At 30.0% G+C, this 26919-nt stretch overlaps 1 protein-coding gene across 1 annotated transcript; it reads left to right on the forward strand.

Annotated features, from left to right (window-relative positions):
• The first annotated feature begins 761 nt into the window (after positions 1-761).
• On the forward strand, positions 762-26343 carry LOC114338204 (ribonucleoside-diphosphate reductase large subunit). The gene is made up of 4 exons (XM_028288792.2): positions 762-1065; positions 1123-1211; positions 12203-12380; positions 16611-26343. The coding sequence occupies exons 1-4, from the start codon at positions 1014-1016 to the stop codon at positions 18794-18796; spliced, it is 2505 nt and encodes an 834-aa protein (XP_028144593.2). The 5' UTR covers positions 762-1013; the 3' UTR covers positions 18797-26343.
• The last annotated feature ends 576 nt before the right edge of the window (positions 26344-26919 follow it).

Consider the following 26919-nt stretch of genomic DNA (forward strand, 5'->3'; position numbering starts at 1 on the left):
ATGTGGAAGTTAAGAAGATTTCAAACATAAAATAAAATATAGGGTGTTCCATTTAAAAAACATAACTTTGGTCTGCCACTATATTATCCAACTCCGCTGTAACATTCTAACTAATTTTAGTAATTTTGTAATATGAAGCTTAAAGTTTGCTAAACATTTTGTTACTAACTTTTATTGCTATCTATTACTCTAGCGGATCTACTGAGTTTTATCACACTAACCAATTGCCCCGTATATTTTATCTTATTACTTCTGCTACCCTTAAATTAAGGGCCTTAATCACGAATTTTTGTCTCTTATCTTTTTCATACTGTTTTAAAATGTTGTTAAACTAATTAAAAGAACTAAATAATTGTCCACACTCCATAGTTAATTAAAAAAAAACACTAAACAAGTAAAAAAATAAGGAAACTCTTTATAAATCAATATAAACATAGGCGATTATGTGTAAACATAACGCGATTAGACAAATTCTAACCACACTCTGACACTCACAATACTTACAGATACTTTACCACAGCATACACGCGGCTCAAATTAGCGTGTACCAAAAAACCCAGTCATAGTACACGCTAAATAATGACGTCACTGACTTAATGACGTTTAAGCGTGTACCTAACTTTTTTATTTGCGTACACGTTAGCGTGTACCTAGACACAGCGTATTTACAACCACTCATGCAAGCACTTATTATAGGTTATTTTAGAGTAAAATAGAGGTTTTATTTCTATTTTATATCTGGTAAGGATCAATGTTATCTTACAATATAAATTATTTCGTTTGCCTGTGATTATTTATTTCCATGTTCTTTCCACTTGAAGATAATATGCGGTTTTCCTGGCTGCTTACGAACTTGCAAATAAGAATGTCATTTGTACGTTAAAAAGAAGATTAGAGATTTGGCGGGTAAAATCGTTTTAGCAAGCCGCTTTGCAACAAGAACAAGTGTAGTGCGAATTTAATTTTGAAAACAAATATAAATTATTGTTAACTTTGCCTGAAAAGAAGTTAAAATGGTTGGTAAAGTTCCTAGAACACCTACGAAGCTGTATGTGGTTAAAAGAGGTAAGGTATTAAGATGATATCTGTAGAATTTATTTTTCATTTTATTTCCTTTTTAAGATGGAAGGAGGGAAAGAGTACATGTAGATAAAATCACATCTAGGATACAAAAGCTGTGTTATGGATTGAACATGGACTTTGTGGATCCAGTAAGTATATTTTCTTGTTATTTTATTTTTCTATATTTATGATTAAACCAGCACATTTCAGATCTATTTTTGATATGCTTAGGACTACCTATTAAGCAATTTATTTTATACATTCTAAATGTAAAAAGAACCGTTGTCTATCATAATTGAAATTGTCTTCTCTTTCAGATAAGTGTAATGCTTTGTATTCAGTTTTAAAATTGTACACTTTCATATATAAATATTCAAATTAGGTCAATGTTCTTGCCTAATCTCTCCATTATGTTGTTTCTCTGACTACTATTGGTTTCTGATATCATTACTTCATGATATGTGTTTTGGTACAATGACTTTTATTGGTTATAAAGTTTTTTTCATAAGCATTTATTAACAATCAGATTTAAACATTCTTTAAGTTGAATTGATAACAAGCAAAACTTAAACAGTCAAACCTGCTTATTGGAATAGCCTTTCTGTGCCATGCAGAAGTATTTATATAACCGGGATATTCTAATAACCGATCATTGGTGGCTAATAGTAACGTTCTGGGACCTCAAATTTCTATTCCCTAAAGCAGGATATTCCTATAACCGGTATTCTAATAAGTGGGTTTGACTGTTATAAACTATAATATTATATACTAATATGGCGTTATGAGGTACATCACCCAGCAGTTTCAGTGAAGATATATTAGCCATAATCTTCTGTTGTGTAGTGGCTGCAGTAATGGTAATATTAACTGGTTAGGGTGACTTTCCAATTTTTGAAGTTATACTTCTTTAGGCACGAGGGTGAATTTTTACATTCCCTGGCGCATGCGCACACCGACAGTATATTAGTCAATTATTGTTATATATGACAGTATATTTAGTCACTCAAACGTTATACAGGATCGTATTGGGTGTTAAAATCATCTGTCAATAATTCAGGACCCCCGTAACCAGGTGTGCAACGCGTAGTATTAAATAGTGTGTTGTTACTGCCTTCTGGTCCCAATTAATTAAAACTCAGGTTTTCCGATAACATTATATTTAATTCGAAGTCGATGATTCACTACATAAGTTGTTTATAATATTACTTGACCTATCCTATACGTGAATACCTTCCAACTACATCAATAATCATAATACTCTTTCTCGACCGAGTTAATGTTTATATACACATTTAAATAATAACAAAACATGACAATTCAATGTTACTTGCGGTTATTGAATCCAAGAACAGATACTACATGGATTAATGACTTTGAATGAGTTTTAAACATCTTTTGTACAGGGTGATATTATAATACCATACCTCCCCGTTTTGTTAAAATTACATATTTTTAAAATGTGATGCTCCTCTTTCCCTTTTACAAAAATGTTTATGGTTACCTAATACTATTTTCAAAAATTAAATTTCCTAACTATCCTAACTAACTGTAACATGGTACGTTTCAGAGTTTTTTTTTTAATCCTAAAAATTGTTTATTATTATCACTAATTCACTTTCTGTTCCGTCTTGCTTTTTGAGTCTTTTCTCCATTCACAAAACAGTGTCCACATAAAAACAGTGACTAAACCTATCGGGATTTTTAATATAGTCTTTTAGTGCCTATATGCATCTCCTATAAGCAGGGGAATAATCTAATCTACCTACTAAAAATCTCGTATCTAACTAAAAGTCCTAAGCTAAGCTAATATTACTCGAATAAGTAAAAAAAATGTATCCTTTACTCTATTAATAATTCCTATTTCAGTCTTCTTTTGATTTATTTATATATGTCTTACTAACTTTAAAATATTGTACCTATAATAAAAATCTAAAACTTCTAATATGTCTCTATAAAACTTTCAATAACTCTCTTGTACCTATCCTAAAGATTTAATCTATCTAAGAACTTCACTTTTTGTGTCCCTTTGCTTACTATCTACTAACACTTATTGTAAGATATTGTCTATCCTTAATTCAAATACTTCCATTTTCCGCGAAAATTTAACCTGAATTCATTATCTACCTTTAAAAATAAGTTATTTATAATTTGTTTAATTTACGTTACTTTAGAAAAAAAAAATTTACAGCTTTAATTCAGACATATTCAATGATTAGCTACTTATTTGCTTAGTATCTTCTTAATTTTGCTTCTTTTCTTGCAATTTTTATGTGTCTTCTTTCATTTTTCCCACATATTTTACTAAAAATTCTCTTTTTTTTTTCTATTCTTCTTGTCTGGTACTACAATTATATATTTCTTCATTTTTCTCCACATAATAACACTTCTACAGTGTACATAATTCATCTTCATATACATATTTCATATAACAATCATATATCATTTATCTCATATATCATTTCATATAACATCATAATCGTCACTTCATATACTAGCTCCGATACCTTCGTTTTACCTTAATAAAAGAGGTTTCACTCGGATGTCTTAGTTCTCCGCCAATATTAACCCAAATTTTCGCCCTGATCTGTACGCACCATTTAGGTGGTATATTTAACTCAAAACACGAAATAGGTATTTTATGCGGTTCAAATTCTTCTAAAAATATCACAACCTCAATCCCTTGCTTTGAGGCCGTTGTTTATTCACGAATAATCATGAATAAAATAGGTACCCTTCAAAACACAGAGTGGGTCTCTCATAAGCGTTCAAGCTTCTATAAATCATTAGTACCTTCCTAATTTGACAAGAGCAGTGGGTTTCTTATTGTCTCTAGTTGCCTCATAATATTTAGCTTATAATATTGTTAGTTATTCTTCTTATCTATATAGTTCTTCTTCAAATTCCTTATCTCGACGCATCAGGTCGGTTCGTTAAAAATATATATCTTGCTTATAGCAATGTTTATCGTATGTCATCACTAATCATTATTTATTAAAAAATATCATTTATCACTCAAAAAAATATTAATTCAGGTTCATCTCATACAAAATTTAACACAAAATCGATGAAAATGTATCTATAGAATCAATAAATATCAATAATAAAAACAAAATGGCTAATAAAAATTCAATAATAGTATACATATTCGATACAAATTCAATTCAAAATTCAAAAACAGCCTATGCAAAAGTTAGATAAAAATATTCAAAATCAGTGCAAATCTCAAAATTCGATAGAATTTTTTTTGGAAAAAATTCGATATTCCATACAATATTTAAAAATAACCGTACTAAAAATCGAAATCGGATAGAGATTTTTCAAATAAATTTAATAACAATTCAAAATTCAATAAAAATTCACGAATAGCATATATAACTTCTATAAAAATATTCAATTCAAAAATCACGTCATATTTCAAAATTTATAGATATTCTTAAAAAAAAATCGATACTTCATAAATTATTCAAAAATCAGCAAAGATAAATATTCAATGTTCAATAATAATATAAAACGAGGGAAGCATTTTTAATAAAGATAGACATTCTTACTTACATTTTATTTCCACTTTGTCTTTACACTGTCGCTCACTGGGTTTCCTGTCCATCTTCGCCGTCTCCGTTTCCAATTTGTTGCCGCCATCTCTGCTCCTTTCAGAAGACCTCCTCTAATCTGCAGGATCAGTCATGTATTAAATAGTGTGTTGTTACTGCCTTCTGGTCCCAATTAATTAAAACTCAGGTTTTCCGATAACATTATATTTAATTTGAAGTCGATGATTCACTACAAAGTTGTTTATAATATTACTTGACCTATCCTATACGTGAATACCTTCCAACTACATCAATAATCATAATACTCTTTCTCGACCGAGTTAATGTTTATATACACATTTAAATAATAACAAATAAATAATATATTGTTTTCTCACTCTATGTTTTGTTGTATTTTAATATTTCAATATTGTACAAAAATCAAAATAATTTGTTTAAATTCAGAACTGTCAATTTAAACCGTTTAGTTCATCGATCTTCCTACATGATGCAGGTGTCTCTGTGGGTAGAAGTGCAAGATGAATGAATTCCAATACTACCTGCGCAAACATAAGCGGGTTCAAACCCCAATATTTATTTATTTATTTATTTATTTAACGGAAAATCTCCTTTTTACAATATAAAGATATATAGACATTTTTAACACTAACCTACTAACAAGTAAATATATCACAATAACATATTACCAACATAGAATACCTCAAGTTTTATCTGGCTAAATAGCTAAGTGCTAAAGTCACAAATAAAAAAAAACATAGAATACCTAAATTATATAAAACACATAAATTACATAAATACTCCCTCAGTTGGTTCCTAACAAATAAATTTATCACAATAACATATTACATTAAATACTCCCTCAGCTGGTTCTTAAACCTGGTTTGACTAACTCCCAGCAGATCTGTAGTTTTATTAATTTCATTACCCAGTCTATGAAATCTACGTATAGGACTATTATATCCGTAGTTAGTATGATGAAAACTAATTGAGAATAATGGTTTATCTCTAATATTTATAGTGTTTAATTTAAAGTTGATTAGCTCCAACAAATCCGGCAAGTTATATTACCCTCCAAGATTTTATGAAGAAATAAAAGATCATTAATAATTAAAGTTTTTTCAATAGACAACAACTTTAAATGATTATTTATTCTCTGATAAGAAGAAAATTGAGGCATATGTAATCTCCACCGACAAGTTCTCAAAAACCTATTCTGGACTGCTTCCAAAGATAAAATATGTGATCGATAATGAGGTGACCACACTGGTGAAACATACAATAGGATGCTGCGTACTAAAGATAAATACAAAGTCCTGAATGTAGAAACCGAAAATTCTCTAGAGTTTCTAGTTATAAATCCTAAAGTTTTCAAAGCTCTACTAATAATGGATCTTAAGTGTGAGACAAATGTCAAAGAACTGTCAAAAATTACTCCTAGATCCTTGATTTCACTAATTTTCTCTAAAGGAACAGAATTAATATTATAAACAAAATTTACAGGATTTGTTGATCTCGAGAAAGTTATTGTAAAACATTTGCGTGGATTTAAAGACATGGCATTATTGGTAGCCCAATTAATAAAGTAATTTAAATCATCTTGTAACTTGAAACAGTCAGATAATTCAGAAATTTCCATAAATAATTTCAGGTCATCAGCAAATAATAAAAACTTACAATATTTAAAACATGAAGCTACATCGTTAATGAAAATATTAAATAGTAAGGGTCCCAAATGTGACCCCTGTGGGACGCCAGAACTTGCGTTTATAGGAATGGAAGTAAAATTTTTTATTTTCACATACTGAATCCTGCATTGTAGGTAACTTTCCAACCAATTCACTAAATAGTGTGGAAATCCGATTTTAATGAGTTTTTGTAAGAGTAAATCGTGGTTCACTGTATCAAATGCCTTCGAAAAGTCAGTGTAAATCGAATCAACTTGGCACCTCTTTTCAAAGGCAGAAATGATACAATGTTGATAAAGCAGTAAGCGTAAAACCATGCTGTTGTTCGATCAGAATATTTTTACAATACCATGACAAGGGTTTATATAACAACAGTTCAAATAATTTAGGTATTGCAGAAAGTAATACTACGGGACGATAATTAGCAATATCATTTTTCAGACCATTTTTGAATACAGGGGTAATAAAACTATCCCGCCATTTAACAGGAAATTGTTGTAATTTTAACGAAGAATTAAATAAATAAAATCAATAGAAACTTTTATTTTTTTGTTTTTTTTTTATACATTCTATGATTGTAAGTATATTTATTATATAATTTTTTTTCAGAAAATACATATTTAGTTAAAAAATTTTCCGACAATTATTGTTCAGAAATCATTTGTGGCATTTTTCAATGTGTTTGTGTGTTTTATTCTTTTATTTTTTTAATTTTTGGTACTGTTTTAATAAAAATTTTTGAAAAGTAGTAAGTATTAAAATTAGTTTAATATTTAAATAAAATATAAATAAAGTGTTTAAAGTATATTAATTTCGTTGAAATCATATAATAGAAGTGTAACTTCTTACGTGCATACAAAGTACACACACATTCTTTTTTATGGTGTCTGTTGGCTCTTTTGTTGAATGTTTAGGTCTCTATGAAGTGTTTGGTTAGAAACGTACCACTACAACAAATATAATAGCCGTCATGATATCCAACGATCGGTAACAGTCATTGAACTAGAAGGAGAAGATCACTAAAATGCAAGAATTTAATTGTATGTGCAACCTTAGTTGGTCATTTTGTCCACAGCTTGCCAAAAATTATTAAAATTGGACTAAAAATAAAATAAAGCCGGAAGCACTGCGCTCACTTCTGTAACGTAAGTAGTCGCGTGTAGAAAAAAAATTCACAATATAGATTTAAATACAAATTTAAATCAAATTTCTATTTTATATTTTTATTTACTTGTTATGTTAAAAATATATATTTCTAACAATTTTAAAGCTAATTAGTTCTCACCAAAGCCATAAATACCAAAAAAAAAATAAAAAATATAAAACAAATATTTAAAAAAAAATTTCTACGCATTACTACGATTTTCCTCGAGGCACTTACGAGTGGAAAGCAATGTTGAAAAAGTTTTCATCAAGTTATCATGGAAAAGGATAAAATGTGAGATTTTTTCTCACGGCGCGACTGCACCTGGGTTATTACCTCAAATTTTGGCAAATACTAACCCGTTGTGTGTATTTAGACAGATAGTAGAGATTATTTCATTCATAAAGATTCTGACCAATAAAAAGCTACAAGAATAAAAATTACAGTGGCAATTTTTTTCGATAATTTCCCGTCACCAAGTATTACGTCAGATGAACTTTGTTGCTTTGCAAAAATGAACATTAATTAATGTTTTACAACTTATCAAATAGAACACCATGAACAGGTTTAGCAACTATTCAAGTGAAGATATCAATAAAATATTAATTGAAATGATTTAAAAAACAGTTTTATTCATAAGTGGACAGGTTGTACATTAGTGCACCCAACCACCCAATAGCTTGACATGTAACACTCATATGCCATATCCTCAATTTTATCATATGTTAAATGCATTTAAAAAATAGTTTTAAAACACCAATAAATTAAAGTTTTATGAGTTGATCTTCTTTATAACAATTTTAATCAACCTTGATTTGAAATGCCTCTTTTGAGCTTTTTGTATTAAAAAACTTTACTTTATTGGTGTTTCAAAACTATTTTTTCATTTATTATAATCATTCATGTGTTTTATTTATCTATTTATCTACTTTTTTATAATTAAAATGCCTCTTTTGAGCTTTTGTATTAAAAAACAACATGAAAAACTTTACTTTATTGGTGTTTCAAAACTATTTGTTAAATGCATATACAGTAGAGTCCCGGTAATCCGAAATAATTGGGACTGAACCCATTTCGGATTACTAAATTTTTCGGATTAAACAGATTTTCTTAAAACACCCTGTTAATACAAAATAACATAAATAATATGCCTATCATTAAGTACAATACTTTCGTTTTGAACGCAGTAAGGGACTGTTCAAGTATTACGTAACGCAGGTAAAAATCGCGTGACATAATACTTGCTCCCTGAGAGCCTATGATAATAAGAAGGAAATAATGAACCCTTTAATAACTAGTACACCTTCATCTGAGACATACGATCAAACACTGTTTTTTAAGACAAAAAGTTGGTTGGCCCCTAAATCTATTACCAAATTCTGTTTCGGATTAAGCAGGTTTTCGGATTAGCAGAACTCTACTGTAATGTGATAGCATGGAAAAATTGAGGATATGGCAACAGTGTTACATGTCAAGCTATTCGATGCACTAATATATAGCCTGTCCAAATAATCTTACCAGATTACACTCGAGCTCTTAAAAATTACCAAATTGTTTTGCTTTCGTGACACTTTGACATGATTTAAATTTTTACCCTCGTGACACTTTAACATTTTGAAATTAAAACTGTCAAAGTGTCACTTAGGATACAAATCGATAATTTTAGAGCTCTTGTGTAATTACTACTGATAATCTGACAAAAATGTGGAAAACATTTAAAAACTTGTATACATAAAAAATGGTAATAATAAGAGAAAAAAAATGTGAGCATCTCCAATTCATTTTTTTATATGGTACAAATACTACATAGTGGATAGTGTACACGAAAAGGGTTAGTCTGTGTAAATCTGAGGTTTTTTACAACTTGAGGAAATACTATGTCCTTTTTTTATTATAAACACAGTAACACTATTTATTTATTGACTAACAGGTTAATTGCTGAAAACAAAATATTTTATGGTTGGTACCAACATTTTTTTTTTATATAAAAAACCCATACCCAGCATACGTATCTATAGGTGTGTTGGGCATCCTAGCAGGAAGCAGAAGCATACCTAAAGGTGTGTTTGTCATTTAACAATTTTTTTTAATATCAATTGTAGGTGCATTTTTTATAGACAGAATCCCATACACGGTACATCAATAGGTGTGTTCAGCAATTGAACTGTGAATAAGTATCACTAAAATAGAAGAAAAATGTTAGTTAAGTTTTAATTCTAATATACATATTGAACATAATCCTAATTAATAAAGATATTAGTTGACAGGAGAGTGTTTTAATCTATTTGCTATTTATGTAAATAATGAATGAAAAGTGAGCTATATTATTAAAAAAATAAGGCAACAAATTGTAATAAAAAGGGAATTAAAAACATTGCACTACTAAATAAAGAAACCTTGTAATATTTATAAGAATAAAAATAATAAAGGAAAATAATTGGTTTAGAGAGTATGTATATTAATAAATAAAAAAATATGAAAAAAATTTTTTAAGAAACGCTTTTTTTTTTCTTTGGTTACGAGTGACTAAAATTAAAAATATAACAAAATCAACCAAAAAGCAAAAAATAAAAAAGTATTGAAAAAATCTAACACGATCGTCAAAGAAAAGCGTGGCGCGTCTTCATCGAATAAACAGTTTTCATCCCACGCTTTTCTTTAACGAATGTGTTAATTTTTTCATTTTATTTTTTGCGTTTTAGTTGATTTTGTTATAATATTTTTAATTTTAGTCACTCATAACCAAAGAAAAGCGTTTCTTAAAAATTTTTTTTCATATTTTTTTATTTTTTACTTTCTAGTCTTATACTTTTCAAACAGTAAAATATATCGTCATGCTTATTAAAATATGTATTAGGAAATCAGGAAATAACAAAACTTATTAAAATATGTATAAAACATAAAATTATGATGTACAAACATGAAAAATAGTCGGAATCGGCAAAAAATTTTAAACTATTGTTTATTTATGAAGCATAACGTAAACAATTAACGTAAAAAGTTAAATTATGTATAGTTCATATAATTAGCTACAATCTGTAAAAGTTTCAAGTTTCTTCATTGTAAAAAACAAGAGAACGTTAGCACTTGCATGTTAGCACAATGAAAGCACTTTCCGTTAAAATCGTTTTTTTATTTAAACAATTAATAAACATAAAAAAAAATTTTATTGACTATTCGTACATTGTTCTCTCGAATGCATATGTCTGCAAATTTTTGAGTCATTTGCATTGAAGAAAAGGCAATCAAATTAACGTCCAAATATTTGACACAAACGATTGGACTGTTTAATTAATATGCCAAAACGAATTCTAATGTTAATTGTAGCACAAAACATCTCTACCAGTGGTTTTTCTAAGACTACGATAAAAACACGAATTTTTTGAATTTGAGCTTTGGTTAAAGTTTTGTTTCGTGTCGTATTGAAATTTTTATACGAATAAACGTCCATTTCTATATAAACAAATATATGAGCGTTCAAAATTTGAAACATTGTTTATTTATGAAGCATAACGTAAGCAATTAACGTAAAAAGTGAAATTATGTATAGTTAATATCATTAGCTACACAATCCATAAAAGTTTCAAGTTTCTGCATTGTAAAAAACAAGAAAATTTAAGCATTTTCCAATAAAATCTTTTTTTTTTTATTTAAACAATAGACAAAAATTTTTTTTATTGACTATTCGTGTATTTTTCCCGCGAATGCATATGTCTCAGAGTTGGGTCGGATACTGAAAAAAAGTATCCGGATACCGGATACGGATACTCAAAATGTATCCGGATACTTTTTAAAAAATAACGAATACTTTCATTTAAAATGTATTCGGATACAAGTATCCGGATATTTTTTTCGGATACTTCCTAGGATACTTTGAAGCATACTTTTGTCTTTCTCAACTAAAACTCAAATCACAAATGAGCTAACAAAAAACTTTTTCTTCTGTACTCGGTAGACAAGAATTTGCAGGATTTTTCCTGTAAAAATTAAATGTGTTACTGCCTGAGCTTTTGATATTGAATTTGGCCAGCGTCTGACCAGACGAGTTATCAAATTTTAAACTTTCTAGGGGGTGTACTTATTTGTACTTGTAGGTACACTAAAATAAAATTATAAATATTAAGATGTACTTTATTATAATCCGAAAAATAATTTCTTCTAATTATACATGGTACAAAAAGGGGTTCTTGAAAAGAGAGATATAGAAAATATAAAAAATAAATGTAAGTAATTAATTAAACAACGTAACTTATGAAGATTTATAACTGATTAGGTAAAAACAAAGCTCCATTAGCTATATAATAATATATTATAACGGTGACGAGTACGAAAAATGGGATTTAACATATTAGACACATCTGGAATGAAGGAATGGCAGTGTTGTGCCTACGTCAGGTGCATTATCAGCGGGCAATAAATATTTAAAAGTATCCGAATATCAAAAAAAGTATGCGGATGCCGGATACTTTAAAATTTGATCACAGATACGGATACCAGATACAAAACTTAAAAAGTATCCGGATACAGCTTTCGGATACATAAAAAGTATCAGGATAATGTATCCGGATACAGAAGTATCCTGATATGTCTGCAAATTTTCATTCACTTGCATTGAAGAAAAGTTAGTCAATTACATCTAAAGATTTGACGCAAACCATTGAACTAAAGAAAAGCGTTTAATAATAAGAATAATAAAAAGAGAACTTCTCCATGCCCATCAGTAAAATATATTTTCTTTATTATTTATTTATTTATTTTAGGTGTCTATTACACTAAAAGTGATCAGTGGTCTTTATCCTGGTGTTACTACAGTAGAGTTGGATACTTTAGCTGCAGAAACTGCTGCAATGAAGACAATAGACCATCCAGATTATGCAACTTTAGCTGCAAGAATCTCAATGTCAAATTTACATAAGGAGACCAAGAAACAGTTCAGTGGTAAGTGTAAGATATAAAATAATTATTTTTATATTAAATGTAAGTAATACATTATTGTTAGAAAATAAAAGTTATCATCCAACATGGAGGAAGAGTGGGAATTACTTCAAAGCAATGTTTTATGTTCTTAACCCTTTGTGGTTGTTGTTATGAAATGCATGACACCATTACAACTTGTACCTACAAATTTACTAACATTTTTGCCCACAGGTTGTCTGGCCTTTAGTTCATGTGGTGAGACCACTCCCGTCTGGAAAAATTTCTGATTCGGTTTCTTTGTGGATTCCTATTCAAAAATGTCCCCTTTAAACAAATCTGAAGGGAGCTGGGCGGAATTTTTGGGCAGAAATTGTTTAAACAATTTTTTTAAATACAAAAGATCACGTTTTTTGCTCTGGGACATATATTTTTAATTTTTGTGGGTCATTCTAAACAAGAAAGGTATCTTGTAAATTTTCTCTAAAATTGATAGTTTTCGAGTTACAGGCCATTTAAAATCTGAAAAATGCGAAAATACGCATGAGGTTGCCAGATACTTAAATTGAAGTGTAAACATTCAGCTTCAAGATTCTGAAGAGTGATCGCGTGTAACCTTAATTTAACCGTTGGTTTTTTAATTGTTAAATATGCTTGTCCATCCGATTTTTTTTTCCTGTGCGGCGCGCTCTATTTCAAAAACCTCCTATTTTCCTTCGAAAAATATTTTTTCTAGATTCTTTGGGGCATTCTAAATAAAATAAGTTTCTTTTTCGAAAATACGTTTTTTTTTTTGGTATTTTTCGGATTTTAAATCACTTATAACTTTAAAACTATTAACTTTTGAGAAAAATGTCAAGGAACTTATTTTATTTAGAATATCCCAAAGAATCTAGAAAAAATATTTTTGGGAGGAGAATAGGAGATTTTGAAATAAAGCGCGCCGCACCGGCAAAAAAATCGGATAAACACGCATATTTAACAATTAAAAAGCAACAGTATAAATTAAGGTTAGACGCGATCACTCTTCAGAATCTTGAAGCTGAATGTTTAGTCTTCAATTTAAGTATCTGGCAACCTCAAAAATACTAATTTAAATATGAGATTTTAAGCTTCGAAAATGCGTATTTTTCAAATTTTAAATCGCCTTCAATTCGAAAGCTACCAATTTTTGAGAAAAATTACAAGATACCTTTCTTGTTTAGAATGACCCAAAAAAACCTAAAAAATATATGTTCCAGAGCAAAAAAACCTGATATTTTGTATTTGTTTGAAAAAATTGTTTAAACAATTTCTGCCCAAAAATTCCGCCTGGCACCCTTCAGATTTGTTTAAAGGGGACATTTTTGAATAGGAATCCACAAAGAAACCGAATCAGAAATTTTTTCAGACGGGAGCGGTCTCACCACATGGACTACTTGTCATTGTCATACATGAAAATCATAAAACACGGATTTAATCGTTGGCATCTTTAGCATGCTGTAAATATAAAGTCTTATTTATGACTCGTTAATCTAGCACTAAATAGGGAACTTGCATAAAATTTTAAATTCGAAAAAAATGTTATAAATCACAACAGAACATAATTTAAAACATGTATCAAAGATTAAAAAGTTTTGTTTGGCTTTCGTTTGGCCCCTAAAGATGATTAAAAATTCAAATTAAAACAGGTGGCCCAAAACGCGTCGTGACGTCATTCGTTTAAATTATGTTTACATTCTTCCAAAAAAGTAAACAGAATTTCAAATTAGACATTATAAACGTCAGTAGAAAATACAGTTGTGTAACCTCACAAGTGTTTTTGATCGTTTGAAACGGGTATAACTTTCAAACAAATGAAGACAAAGTAATTTAACAAACTTTGTTTGGAAGCCTATTAATTAAGCTTTAAAATGAGACCTAAGGCTTGCGTAGAAGCCGAGTTAGGATCGATAAAGCTTCGAAAAATACCTATTTTGCAATTTCCTATTTGCATTGTGCACCAATATTCCAATATCTTGAGTTCTAATTATTGTTTTTTGGTTTAGTAAACGATTTTTTCTTCGTTTTTTATTAAGGAACAAATTTTATTTGAAACATTTTTTTGTATCTATTTTAGTTTATGAGCCGGAGCCTTATAAACAATGAAATTCGTAATCAGCAGCCAAAAATCCATAAGAGACCGTTACGTTTGTCCATCAGAATTGAAAAGGGCACAGTGACCTCTATTTGGCGCCTAGCCTAAAATGGGAATACCTACTCTGAAAAAATACAAGAAATACACTGAGACACTGGACAAATAAAGAGTGAACAAAATGTAATGTATGTGAATGTGCATTACATATATGTATGTAAATGGAAAACTAAGGGACACTAAATAGAAAAAAAGAATAGAACAATCAAATCAGTAAAATGGCAGACACAAGAGTTGTTAAAATAGCATTGGGAGGAGTATTGGTAGAAGAAGTATTTACTGACTGTGCAAGAGATGGAGTGACAAGATTCAAAGATTCAAAAATTTATTGACTACGTTTACAAAAAAAAAATTTTGAATTGTAGCAGGTCAATTTGATATATAAAATACATGAGATAATGTGTACATAATATAACATATAGAAATATAAATACATTCACGCACATTTACAAAATATGACATCGGAAAACTTAGTGAGTAATATTCATGTCCATGATACTGCTTTAAAATGATCGAAATATTCACTAACAGAGTAAAAAGCAAATCTCAGTAGATATTTTTTCAGAATGACTTTAAATTTATTGATTGTAAGGTTTTTAAAATCTATAGGTAGGACATTATATATGTTAAAATCAATTGAGTTTTTTTGTGATTTACTCAAACGATATTTGACTGTTCTGATATTATTTGCACCTCTTTTGCTGTAATTATGCAAGTCAGACTGTTTAACTAAAGTATCTGCAGTTTTGTGTGTTTCCACGAGAACATTGTATAGCCATAGTGTTGGCAAGGGCATTATTTTATATTTAATAAATACTGGTTTGCAAGATTCTAAGTAACCAACTTTTGCAATTATTCTAATTGCTTTTTTTGCAATTTAAATATTGTTAGTGCATTGCAAGAGTTTCCGCACAAAATAACGCCATAGCTTAAAAACGAATGGAAGAGAGAAAAATAAATTGTTCTTAAGGTATCAACACTTGTAACAAGTTTTAGTTGTCTAAGTAAAAATAAAGTACTGGAAAGTTTGCCTTTGAGATCGAATGGATTAGTTGAAATGAATAAATTTTGAGTTTTGGTGTCATTTAGTCTAAGTTTATTTGCTGCGAACCATGATTGAGCATTTGAATTTATGTTCCTAGAATTGGTTTCTAAAAGAGAATGATTTCTGTCAGAAAAAAATAAAAGTAGTGTCATCTGCAAATAGTACTGTTTTACATGGAGCCATAAAATTGGGCAAGTCATTAACATATATAATAAATAATAGAGGGCCCAAAACAGAACCTTGTGGAACTCCATGCTTAACATGCTTAAATTCAGAGAGACAATTTCCGTATCTGACTGCTTGGTATCTATCACTTAGATAAGATTTAATTAGTTCTAGAGGAGTACCTCTGATGCCGTAAAAGTGCAGTTTTTTTAGTAAAATTTCATGAGAAATACAGTCGAAGGCCTTTGAAAGATCACACAACGTTACAGCAGTTTGGTTATGCTTCTCCAGGCCATCCACTATGCCACTCATCACATCTAAGAGTGCATGAGTTGTGGAACGATCCTTTCTAGACCCATATTGTGAACTGGTAAGAAAGTTATTGGTTTCAAAGTACGATATTATGCGTTGCTTCAGAATTTTTTCTATTATTTTACTGAATATGGAAACGATAGAAATTGGTCTATAATTGTCTACAAAATCACGATCGGACGATTGGACAATCTTCCATAGAGGCAACAACCTGTCAACGAACAAGTAAAATTACTTATATAAAGAAAGAAAAACAAGAAGTCTGTCATATGTAATTATTGAATACTAAGGATATTTTTCTTGATTTCAGCAATAACAATCTGTTGTGATATCAGTTAAAGTTTACAAATATTATTTATATATTTATTTTTATATTTATTTTATTATTTACTGTCTAAACAACTTCTTAGAATTTTCTGCCACTCTGTTTGAATTTTTCTGTACCTATACATTCTCACTATACATATTTATTTATTGTAAATTTTTTGCGAAATTTGTATTTATTGTTCTATATCTATTGAATATGTAGATTAACTAATACTATGATTTATTTTTCCAGAGGTCATCAGTGACTTACACCATATGGTTGATTCAAGAACAAACAAACGTACGCCCATGATATCAGAGTTCCACTATAATGTTGTAATGAAGAATGCAGATCGGTTGAATTCCTGTATCATCTACGACCGGGATTTCTCATACAGTTATTTTGGTTTAAAAACTTTGGAGCGATCTTATTTACTCAAAATCAATGGTAAAATAGCTGAACGTCCTCAACATATGCTTATGAGAGTTGCAGTTGGAATTCATGGGGAAGATACCGAAGCTGCTATCAATACATATAATTTGTTATCAGAGAAGTATTTTACCCATGCCAGTCCTACTTTATTTTCTGCTGCTACTCCGAAATCTCAACTGTCTTCTTGTTTCTTACTTATGTTACCCGATGACAGTATGGAGGGAGTTTTCGAATTGTTGTCTCGTTGTGCTTATATCTCGAAATCAGCGGGAGGAATAGGAATCAATATTCATAATGCTAGAGCTAAAGGAACCCATATTAAAGGAACGCATGGAGAGGCGAAAGGTTTAGTACCCTTACTAAGAGTTTTTAATAATACTGCAAGATATGTAGACCAAGGAGGCAATAAACGTCCTGGAGCGTTTGCTGTGTACCTTGAACCGTGGCATGCAGACATTTTAGACTTCTTGAATCTCAAGAAAAACACTGGTAAAGAAGAAATGAGAGCTAGAGATTTATTTTTCGCTCTTTGGATACCTGACTTGTTCATGAAAAGAGTGGAAGCAAATGGAACGTGGTCACTAATGTGTCCTCATTTGTCACCAGGACTTTCTGACTGCTTTGGAGAAGAGTTTGAAAAGTTATACGAAAAATATGAAGCAGAAGGAAAGTTTATTAAGCAATTACCTGCACAAGAAGTTTGGAAAGCTATAATTGTGTCTCAGGTAGAAACCGGTACACCGTATATGCTATACAAAGACTCTTGTAACAAAAAAAGTAATCAACAGAACCTTGGTGTAATAAAAAGTAGTAATCTTTGCACAGAAATTGTCGAATATACTTCACCGGATGAGATAGCTGTGTGCAATTTAGCTTCAGTTGCTGTTAACATGTTCGTTAGTGCTGATAGAAAAACCTATGATTTCCAAAAACTCAAAGAAATTACGAAAGTTGTTGCCAAAAATCTTGACAAGATTATTGATGTGAACTATTATCCTGTGCCAGAAGCTAAGACATCTAATATGCGCCATCGTCCTATTGGAATTGGTATCCAAGGTTTAGCAGATGCATTTATCCTCATGAAAATGCCTTTCGATAGCGAAGATGCTACTTTACTAAATAAACAAATTTTTGAAACCATCTATTACGGTGCTTTAGAAGCTAGCTGTGAAGTAGCTCAAGAGAAAGGAACATACTCAACGTACGAAGGCAGTCCTGTTAGTAAAGGAATCCTTCAATACGATATGTGGGATGTGACTCCTACTGATCTTTGGGATTGGGCCGTTTTAAAAGAAAAGATTAGCAAATATGGTATAAGAAACTCATTACTTTTAGCACCAATGCCAACTGCATCTACTGCACAAATATTGGGCAATAACGAATCAATTGAACCATATACTTCGAATATTTATACTCGAAGAGTTTTATCAGGAGAGTTTCAAGTGGTCAATCAACATTTGATAAACGACTTAACTGACCGAGGGTTATGGGACGACACAATGAAGAATCAGATATTGGCAAATCTTGGTTCAATTCAAAACATTCCATCTATTCCTGATGATTTGAAAGCTATTTATAAAACAGTTTGGGAGATTTCTCAAAAGGTTATCCTCAACATGGCTGCTGACAGAGGAGCTTTTATTGATCAAAGTCAGAGTTTGAATATCCACGTTGAAAAACCTAGTTATGGAGTATTATCTTCGATACATTTTTATGGTTGGAAAAAGGGTCTTAAGACTGGCATGTATTATTTGAGAACAAAGCCCGCGGCTAAACCTATACAGTTTACTGTAGATAAGAGCAAACTTTTGATCAAAAATCAACAAAATGGAAGTACAGAAAATCAACAAACTGGAAGTATAAATGGAAGTATAGAAGGTGTGCAAAATGGTACAAGTAGTATACAAAATGGTACAAGTAGTATACAAAATGGTACAAGTAGTATACAAAATGGTTTGAGTAATATTCAAATCGGCTCAAGTAGTGTACAAAATGGTTCAAGTTAAGTAGTATCGGGAATTTAAAAAATACAAATTACTTAAATAATCTCAGAATGTAAGGAAAAATAGATTAAAAAAGTGTGATACTGTAAATTTGTAAGATACTAACTTCTAAAATAGTTATTTATGCAACGAGTGTAAAAAGTAAGTTTATTACATGAGTTGCATACAATATTTTCTCTACTTTCATGCAAAAACGAAAACTGTTTTGTTTAGGTGGCACTCTATCAGGTCTTTGGTTAATTAGATCAGATTAACATTAAGAAAGTTGGAAACAATTTACATCAAACTGAATCGTCAACATCAATGTTAACTCATTTATGCCCACAACTATTTTTGTCAAAATATATCAACGATTTTCTCAAAAATGTAATGACATCCCAAAACGGTGACGTTTGTTTTTTTTTGTACTGTTTAAAAAGAACTCTTCCCTTAAACAATGTCATACTCTGTTCAGTAACGAGGTTGATAGAATTGAGGGGGTCAGACGTAAAAGGGTTTAAGTGCAGTTTTGATAGTTCTGAGATAATCAGCTTCAAAGTTGTTTGAGTTTTATAAATTCTAGGGGTGATTAACGTAAAATATGTCTAGTGTACAATGTACTATAAAATGATTAAAATATAAGGGTCTATTATTACTCTTACTATATCATTCCTTTTTTTCAATTATTAAAAAAATGTACTTGAATCGGTACATGGTGTTATAAATGTTACTGGTAAAACGGTTTAAGTGCAGATGCTAACTACATATTACTAATCATTTTTGTCCCAGCTATTATCCACAGTGTAACTACAACTGGTACGTTGCATAATCCTTAATTAGTGTTCAAAATTAGCCACGAATCTAATATTTATTTACTTGAAATTAATCCTGCATTACACATTACATAATACTAAAAATAGTTTTGTGGTAAAATGGTTCAAGCGCACTTAAACCCGTTTATTACTATTTGTTTTTACAGAATACTAAAAATAGTTTTGTGGTAAAACGGTTCAAGCGCACGGTTAAACCTGTTTACTACCAAAGCAAACTGCAATTGTTTTCAGTGAACTAAATGTAATGGCGATAGATGGCGACTGTAGGGCGAAATATGCTTAAATCGTTTTACCACCAAGTTCTAATACCATTTAAGTATACGAATCTTTACTTAGAGTAAAATTCTAAAAAAGTGCACTTACACCCTTTTACTTCTAACCCCCTCAATTGTGACATATTTTTCCATTTGTGTCAAAACCTCCCTTATTTTATGCAAGCGATCTCCTGCTTCTGCTTGTTCGTTGTTAGAGAAATGCAAATATTTCATAATTTGTAAGTACCTGTCTTTTGGCCATTTTTTTGGCAAAAACTGAGGAATGCCAATTAAAGGGGGTCTGTTGACAAATTATCCTTCTAAATAGCACACTAAATATGTAGTAGTAGCACACTAAATATGGAATGTGTTTGAATGATCAAAAACCGTTCTTATAGAATAACATCTGACTGCCAGAAAAATTGTATACTAGTGCAATAAAGAACTAGTTTTTTCACCATAGTTCAATAAAATTTCGATTTTTGCATGAACGTAGATAAAATTTGTCAGTGCCTTTTTTGACTGAAAGTGAGGACAATAATACGAAAATATCTTTTAGCGAATAAATAGACACAGATTATATATAAATTATCTGCAATTTGGATCTTTATCAACAGTAATTTTATTGGAATATGAATACTATCATTACACATACTTTTAATAAAACTTTTCTCATGTTTTTCAATTTATTATAAGGTTTCTTCCATTAGTTTTCTCAGGAAATTTGAACTTTTGTGTTGAATTCTGTAGTGGTGATGACATTTGGTTTAATTATTAATCCGAGTCTCTACGAAAATCCGTGTCAGTAAACATATCCCGAGATTTATAAACATTTCATTGGCGAAGAGGTAACAGTTTCTATAACTATTAGTACCTTTGTATGTAGTCTTAAAAATTTTCAAAGCTTCTCCATTCACAATTATTTTAAAGTTTTACTAAATGTAAGCTCTTATTTTTATTGTCATAAGTGGATAATTCTCCTAGGAGAGGAATCTAATTCCTCGCTCATCTACTACTCCCCTTGTACTCTTTACCTCTATTTTACAACATCTCGTCGTTTTTTACTAATTTGCGTTTTCGATTTGCATTTCAACTAATTTTGCGATTTTATTTTTTCACTACCTTTTTATTTTAGTATCTTAGCATTAGGCGGAAATTATATATTTACATTGTGAATTTTTCTATAATATACTACATTTTTTTAGTTTGTAGAGATAGTGAGTATATAAAATGTTTAGCTTTTCTTAGTCTCTTAGAAAAAAATCTTCTTATAATTATTATTATTTACATGTTTTCATGCGTAAAAATTGTACACACTTTTATTTGAATAACAATGGACATCATTTTGTTTTCGTTTCGATGAAATAAGTTGAAATATTAGATTTGTGTATATTATATTGTTTTGAATTATTTAAACCAAAACTCTCATTGAATACTGTAAAATTCTTAATTTATATATTTTTTGTATTTAAATAAATAGACATATAGGAAATGAAATGGATATGTCCGTTTATAGCATATTGCCATTTTATAATATGTAACAAATCTAAGTGAGTGATATCATCCTGAAATATTGGCAAAAGGGACTTTAAAAAAATCATACAGAAGTAAAAAACTTCGTTTGTACAATGGTATAAAAAGTCACTATTAAAAGCCATCCAAATGGATTGCAAAACGTTTTCGATCTAGATCAGATTATCTTCAGTGCCTAGAACGAAGTATTTCAACGTTAGAATGAATGCAAAAGGTAAAATTGTGACTAGTTAAAGAAAAAATGTGGCAAATACTTACGTTCTGCTTAGTAGATGAAACTAGCACACTTTTAAAATTGGTAACATCGATTTATATGATTTACAAGTTAATAATATGATAATTGTAGCGACTCCCAAGTCGATGTTAAATATTTATTAAAAACTAAATATTACGATATATAATATATATTACTAGTACTAAATGTTGTTTCTCAAAATAGTAATAAAAAACCTACATATAAGAATATTGCAAGAAAAAATAATACAATACTTTATGGGACGTTCATCTGGCAATCAATCATATTCAAAAAAAATTTAAGTTTATTAAGTATGTTATATATGTTATATATATGTTTATTAAGTATGTATATTAAGTTTATAATATGTAACAAATCTAAGTGAGTGATATCATCCTGAAATATTGGCAAAAGGGACTTTAAAAAAATCATACAGAAGTAAAAAACTTCGTTTGTACAATGGTATAAAAAGTCACTATTAAAGCCATCCAAATGGATTGCAAAACGTTTTCGATCTAGATCAGATTATCTTCAGTGCCTAGAACGAAGTATTTCAACGTTAGAATGAATGCAAAAGGTTAAAATTGTGACTAGTTAAAGAAAAAATGTGGCAAATACTTACGTTCTGCTTAGTAGATGAAACTAGCACACTTTTAAAATTGGTAACATCGATTTATATGATTTACAAGTTAATAATATGATAATTGTAGCGACTCCCAAGTCGATGTTAAAAGATTATATTTATTAAAAACTAAATATTACTATAATTATATAATATATATTACTAGTACTAAATGTTGTTTCTCAAAATAGTAATAAAAAACCTACATATAAGAATATTGCAAGAAAAAATAATACAATACTTTATGGGACGTTCATCTGGCAATCAATCATATTCAAAAAAAATTTTAAGTTTATTAAGTATGTTATATATGTTATATATATGTTTATTAAGTATGTATATTAAGTTTATAATATGTAACAAATCTAAGTGAGTGATATCATCCTGAAATATTGGCAAAAGGGACTTTAAAAAAATCATACAGAAGTAAAAAACTTCGTTTGTACAATGGTATAAAAAGTCACTATTAAAAGCCATCCAAATGGATTGCAAAACGTTTTCGATCTAGATCAGATTATCTTCAGTGCCTAGAACGAAGTATTTCAACGTTAGAATGAATGCAAAAGGTAAAATTGTGACTAGTTAAAGAAAAAATGTGGCAAATACTTACGTTCTGCTTAGTAGATGAAACTAGCACACTTTTAAAATTGGTAACATCGATTTATATGATTTACAAGTTAATAATATGATAATTGTAGCGACTCCCAAGTCGATGTTAAAAGATTATATTTATTAAAAACTAAATATTACTATATGTAATATATATTACTAGTACTAAATGTTGTTTCTCAAAATAGTAATAAAAAACCTACATATAAGAATATTGCAAGAAAAAATAATACAATACTTTATGGGACGTTCATCTGGCAATCAATCATATTCAAAAAAAATTTAAGTTTATTAAGTATGTTATATATGTTATATATATGTTTATTAAGTATGTATATTAAGTTTATAATATGTAACAAATCTAAGTGAGTGATATCATCCTGAAATATTGGCAAAAGGGACTTTAAAAAAATCATACAGAAGTAAAAAACTTCGTTTGTACAATGGTATAAAAAGTTACTATTAAAAGCCATCCAAATGGATTGCAAAACGTTTTCGATCTAGATCAGATTATCTTCAGTGCCTAGAACGAAGTATTTCAACGTTAGAATGAATGCAAAAGGTAAAATTGTGACTAGTTAAAGAAAAAATGTGGCAAATACTTACGTTCTGCTTAGTAGATGAAACTAGCACACTTTTAAAATTGGTAACATCGATTTATATGATTTACAAGTTAATAATATGATAATTGTAGCGACTCCCAAGTCGATGTTAAAAGATTATATTTATTAAAAACTAAATATTACTATATATAATATATATTACTAGTACTAAATGTTGTTTCTCAAAATAGTAATAAAAAACCTACATATAAGAATATTGCAAGAAAAAATAATACAATACTTTATGGGACGTTCATCTGGCAATCAATCATATTCAAAAAAATTTTAAGTTTATTAAGTATGTTATATATGTTATATATATATATGTTTATTAAGTATGTATATTAAGTTTATAATATGTAACAAATCTAAGTGAGTGATATCATCCTGAAATATTGGCAAAAGGGACTTTAAAAAAATCATACAGAAGTAAAAAACTTCGTTTGTACAATGGTATAAAAAGTCACTATTAAAAGCCATCCAAATGGATTGCAAAACGTTTTCGATCTAGATCAGATTATCTTCAGTGCCTAGAACGAAGTATTTCAACGTTAGAATGAATGCAAAAGGTTAAAATTGTGACTAGTTAAGAAAAAATGTGGCAAATACTTACGTTCTGCTTAGTAGATGAAACTAGCACACTTTTAAAATTGGTAACATCGATTTATATGATTTACAAGTTAATAATATGAGAATTGTAGCGACTCCCAAGTCGATGTTAAAAGATTATATTTATTAAAAACTAAATATTACTATAATTATATAATATATATTACTAGTACTAAATGTTGTTTCTCAAAATAGTAATAAAAAACCTACATATAAGAATATTGCAAGAAAAAATAATACAATACTTTATGGGACGTTCATCTGGCAATCAATCATATTCAAAAAAATTTTAAGTTTATTAAGTTTTAAAGTATAGTTTTTCCAATAATAAAATATGTTAGTAGAGTTTAGTACTATGTACTTTCATTGAAGCCACTCTCAGAGCCACAGTTTATTCCATGATTCTCCCAATTTTTAAAATACGGTTGTAAGTGATGAAATTGTGTATATTTATTTAGTAGAATATTCAGTTAGTAGAACAAAAACAAAACAAAATTCCGAATTCTTATTCTTAATTTTTGAATCGTTAATTTTTGGCTTCAATACACAAATACACTATTTGAAATTATAATCAGTACTAAATTATGTCAAACTGCCAGTAGATCCTTTTTATTGGAATAATTATTAGTGCATTTTACCAACGAATATATACTCTGATAGAAAGGTACGGCCCTGTAACGTTTTAACATAGTATTTTGCGTTCCAACTGAGTAGGTGCCATGGAGGTGCATAGACCTGACAGCGACTACGGACTACTACCGCCCGCACTGCGGCCGCAACATTCCTCGTCAACAAGCCTGCTTATAAACGTGACCATCTTCTTCTTGCAGTACCGTCTCCTATCGGAGGTTGGCTACCACCACAGCAATTTTAACTTTGTTGGCTGCAGCTCTGAACAACTGTATTGAACTGCACCCATACAACTCCCTTAAATTTCGCAACCAGGAAATCCTCGCGACGTCCCACATTTCTCTTTCCCGAGATTTTTCCTTGGATTATGAGTCTTAGCAGAGAGTAGTTTTCTCCTCTCATTATGTGGCCTAGATATTCCAGTTTTTTCGTTTGTATGGTTTTTATGACTTCGCATTCCTTCCCCATCTTCACCAAAACATCTTGATTTGTTACTCTTTCTGTCCATGGTATTTTCCACATTCTCCTGTAGCGCCACATCTCGAATGCCTCGATGTTTTTGATGTTTATCTTTTTCAGTGTCCAAGTTTCCATGCCGTACAGCAGAACGGAGAAAACATAGCACCTTAACATTCTCGTTCTTAATTTTATATTTATGTCCCGGCTGCATAGGAACTTTTTCATTTTGACAAACGATTGTCTCGCTATCTCTATTCGCCTCTTGATTTCTCTTGTCTGGTCATTAGCATCAGTGAACCAAACCCCTAAATATTTGTAGGACGTAAAGGCCCCGTCTCACCATCAAATAATTGACAGTTATTTGATCAAACTTGACAGTTAGTGACACAAAGTGACAGTTAGTATGTATAGTTTGTGTCACTAGTCAAGTTTGACTGTCAAGTTTGATCAAATAACTGTCAATTATTTGATGGTGAGACGGGGCCTTGACTTTTTCAACTGGCTGATTATTTATGGTTAAATTCACATTGGTGTATAGCTTCTTTGTTACTATTATGAATTTAGTCTTTTTGATGTCCAGTTTTAGACCATCTTACTGGTCATACTTATGACCATCTGTTTCATATAAAAACTTCTTCTAGGAGCTGTATATTCGTTGATTTTACTTTCGTACTTCTTGTTGCACAGTAAAATATTCGTTATCGCGATAATTCAAAACAATCATGGAAATTCATGGAATAAACTGTATTCACGTATATGACAAATTCATCGGATGAGATGGAGACGGTTCAAGATATACATTTATAATTTACTCCCAATGTCCATTACATGTTTAATGGCACTATTCCAATGTGTAAAGAAGAGAGTGTGTATTTACATTTCTTCTCTGCGCTTGATCAGGACGTTCCACAACAATGTTCTGATTGTCATGGCTAATAAACGAATATACCTAATATCTATTCCACTGTCAGTCTTTAAATACGAATAAAATTAGAACTCATCCTCGCCAGGTTATTTTTTACATTTAGTTTTAATTTTCAAGAGGTATAGAATAAGAATAACTTTTAAAATGTACCTTTAATTATTTTTTCAGTTAAATATAGGGCATCACTGAGGCTACTTTAATAATATATTTATAAATGTAAAAATTCTATGTAATTTACTAAAATATACTTTTATATACCATGTACGCCATTTTATTCTTCCATATTGATTATGCCTAGGTATAGATAGGCGATTTGTTGAACTACTAACTATGTCATAAATTAACGAATACAATTTCATGGCTGGTGTTTTCTAGTGATACACTATTTTCCAGGTGTATAAATTGTTGTTCATCTGAAATTATATCTACATGGCCTTGCGTCTGTATCCTACTTCTCTTCATAGACTTGGAAAGCGTGTAGAACAATATAAATTGAGCATTATTAATATTGTTCTGAATCATCTTAGCATAGGTGTAAGTAAGTTAGTAACATCTTGCCAATCTGAAAGAAGTTTTCACCAGACTAAGGAACGCTCACCTACAAGTAAATGCCAAGAAGTGCGAGCTCTTCCAAGAAAAAGTTAGTTTCCTTGGACATGTAATTTCATCCTCAGGGATTGCAGCAGATCAGGCAAAAATAAAAGCAGTAAAGGAATGGCCCACACCAAGAAACAAACACGATATCCGAAGCTTCCTTGGCATTTGCAGTTACTATCGTCGCTTCGTGAAAGATTTTGGAAAGATTGCCAAACCTCTCCATAATCTGACTGAGAGAA

Source organism: Diabrotica virgifera, chromosome 8 (genome assembly GCF_917563875.1).
Source record: "Diabrotica virgifera virgifera chromosome 8, PGI_DIABVI_V3a".
Taxonomy (NCBI): Eukaryota; Metazoa; Arthropoda; class Insecta; order Coleoptera; family Chrysomelidae; genus Diabrotica; species Diabrotica virgifera.

Bases quoted from the DNA above. Each gene is read 5' to 3' on its own strand.
- LOC114338204 (XM_028288792.2), top strand. From the start codon at position 1,014: ATGGTTGGTAAAGTTCCTAGAACACCTACGAAGCTGTATGTGGTTAAA. The intron at 1,212-12,202 runs GTAAGTATATTT...TATTTATTTTAG, and splicing joins ACATGGACTTTGTGGATCCA to GTGTCTATTACACTAAAAGT. The intron at 12,381-16,610 runs GTAAGTGTAAGA...TTATTTTTCCAG, and splicing joins GACCAAGAAACAGTTCAGTG to AGGTCATCAGTGACTTACAC.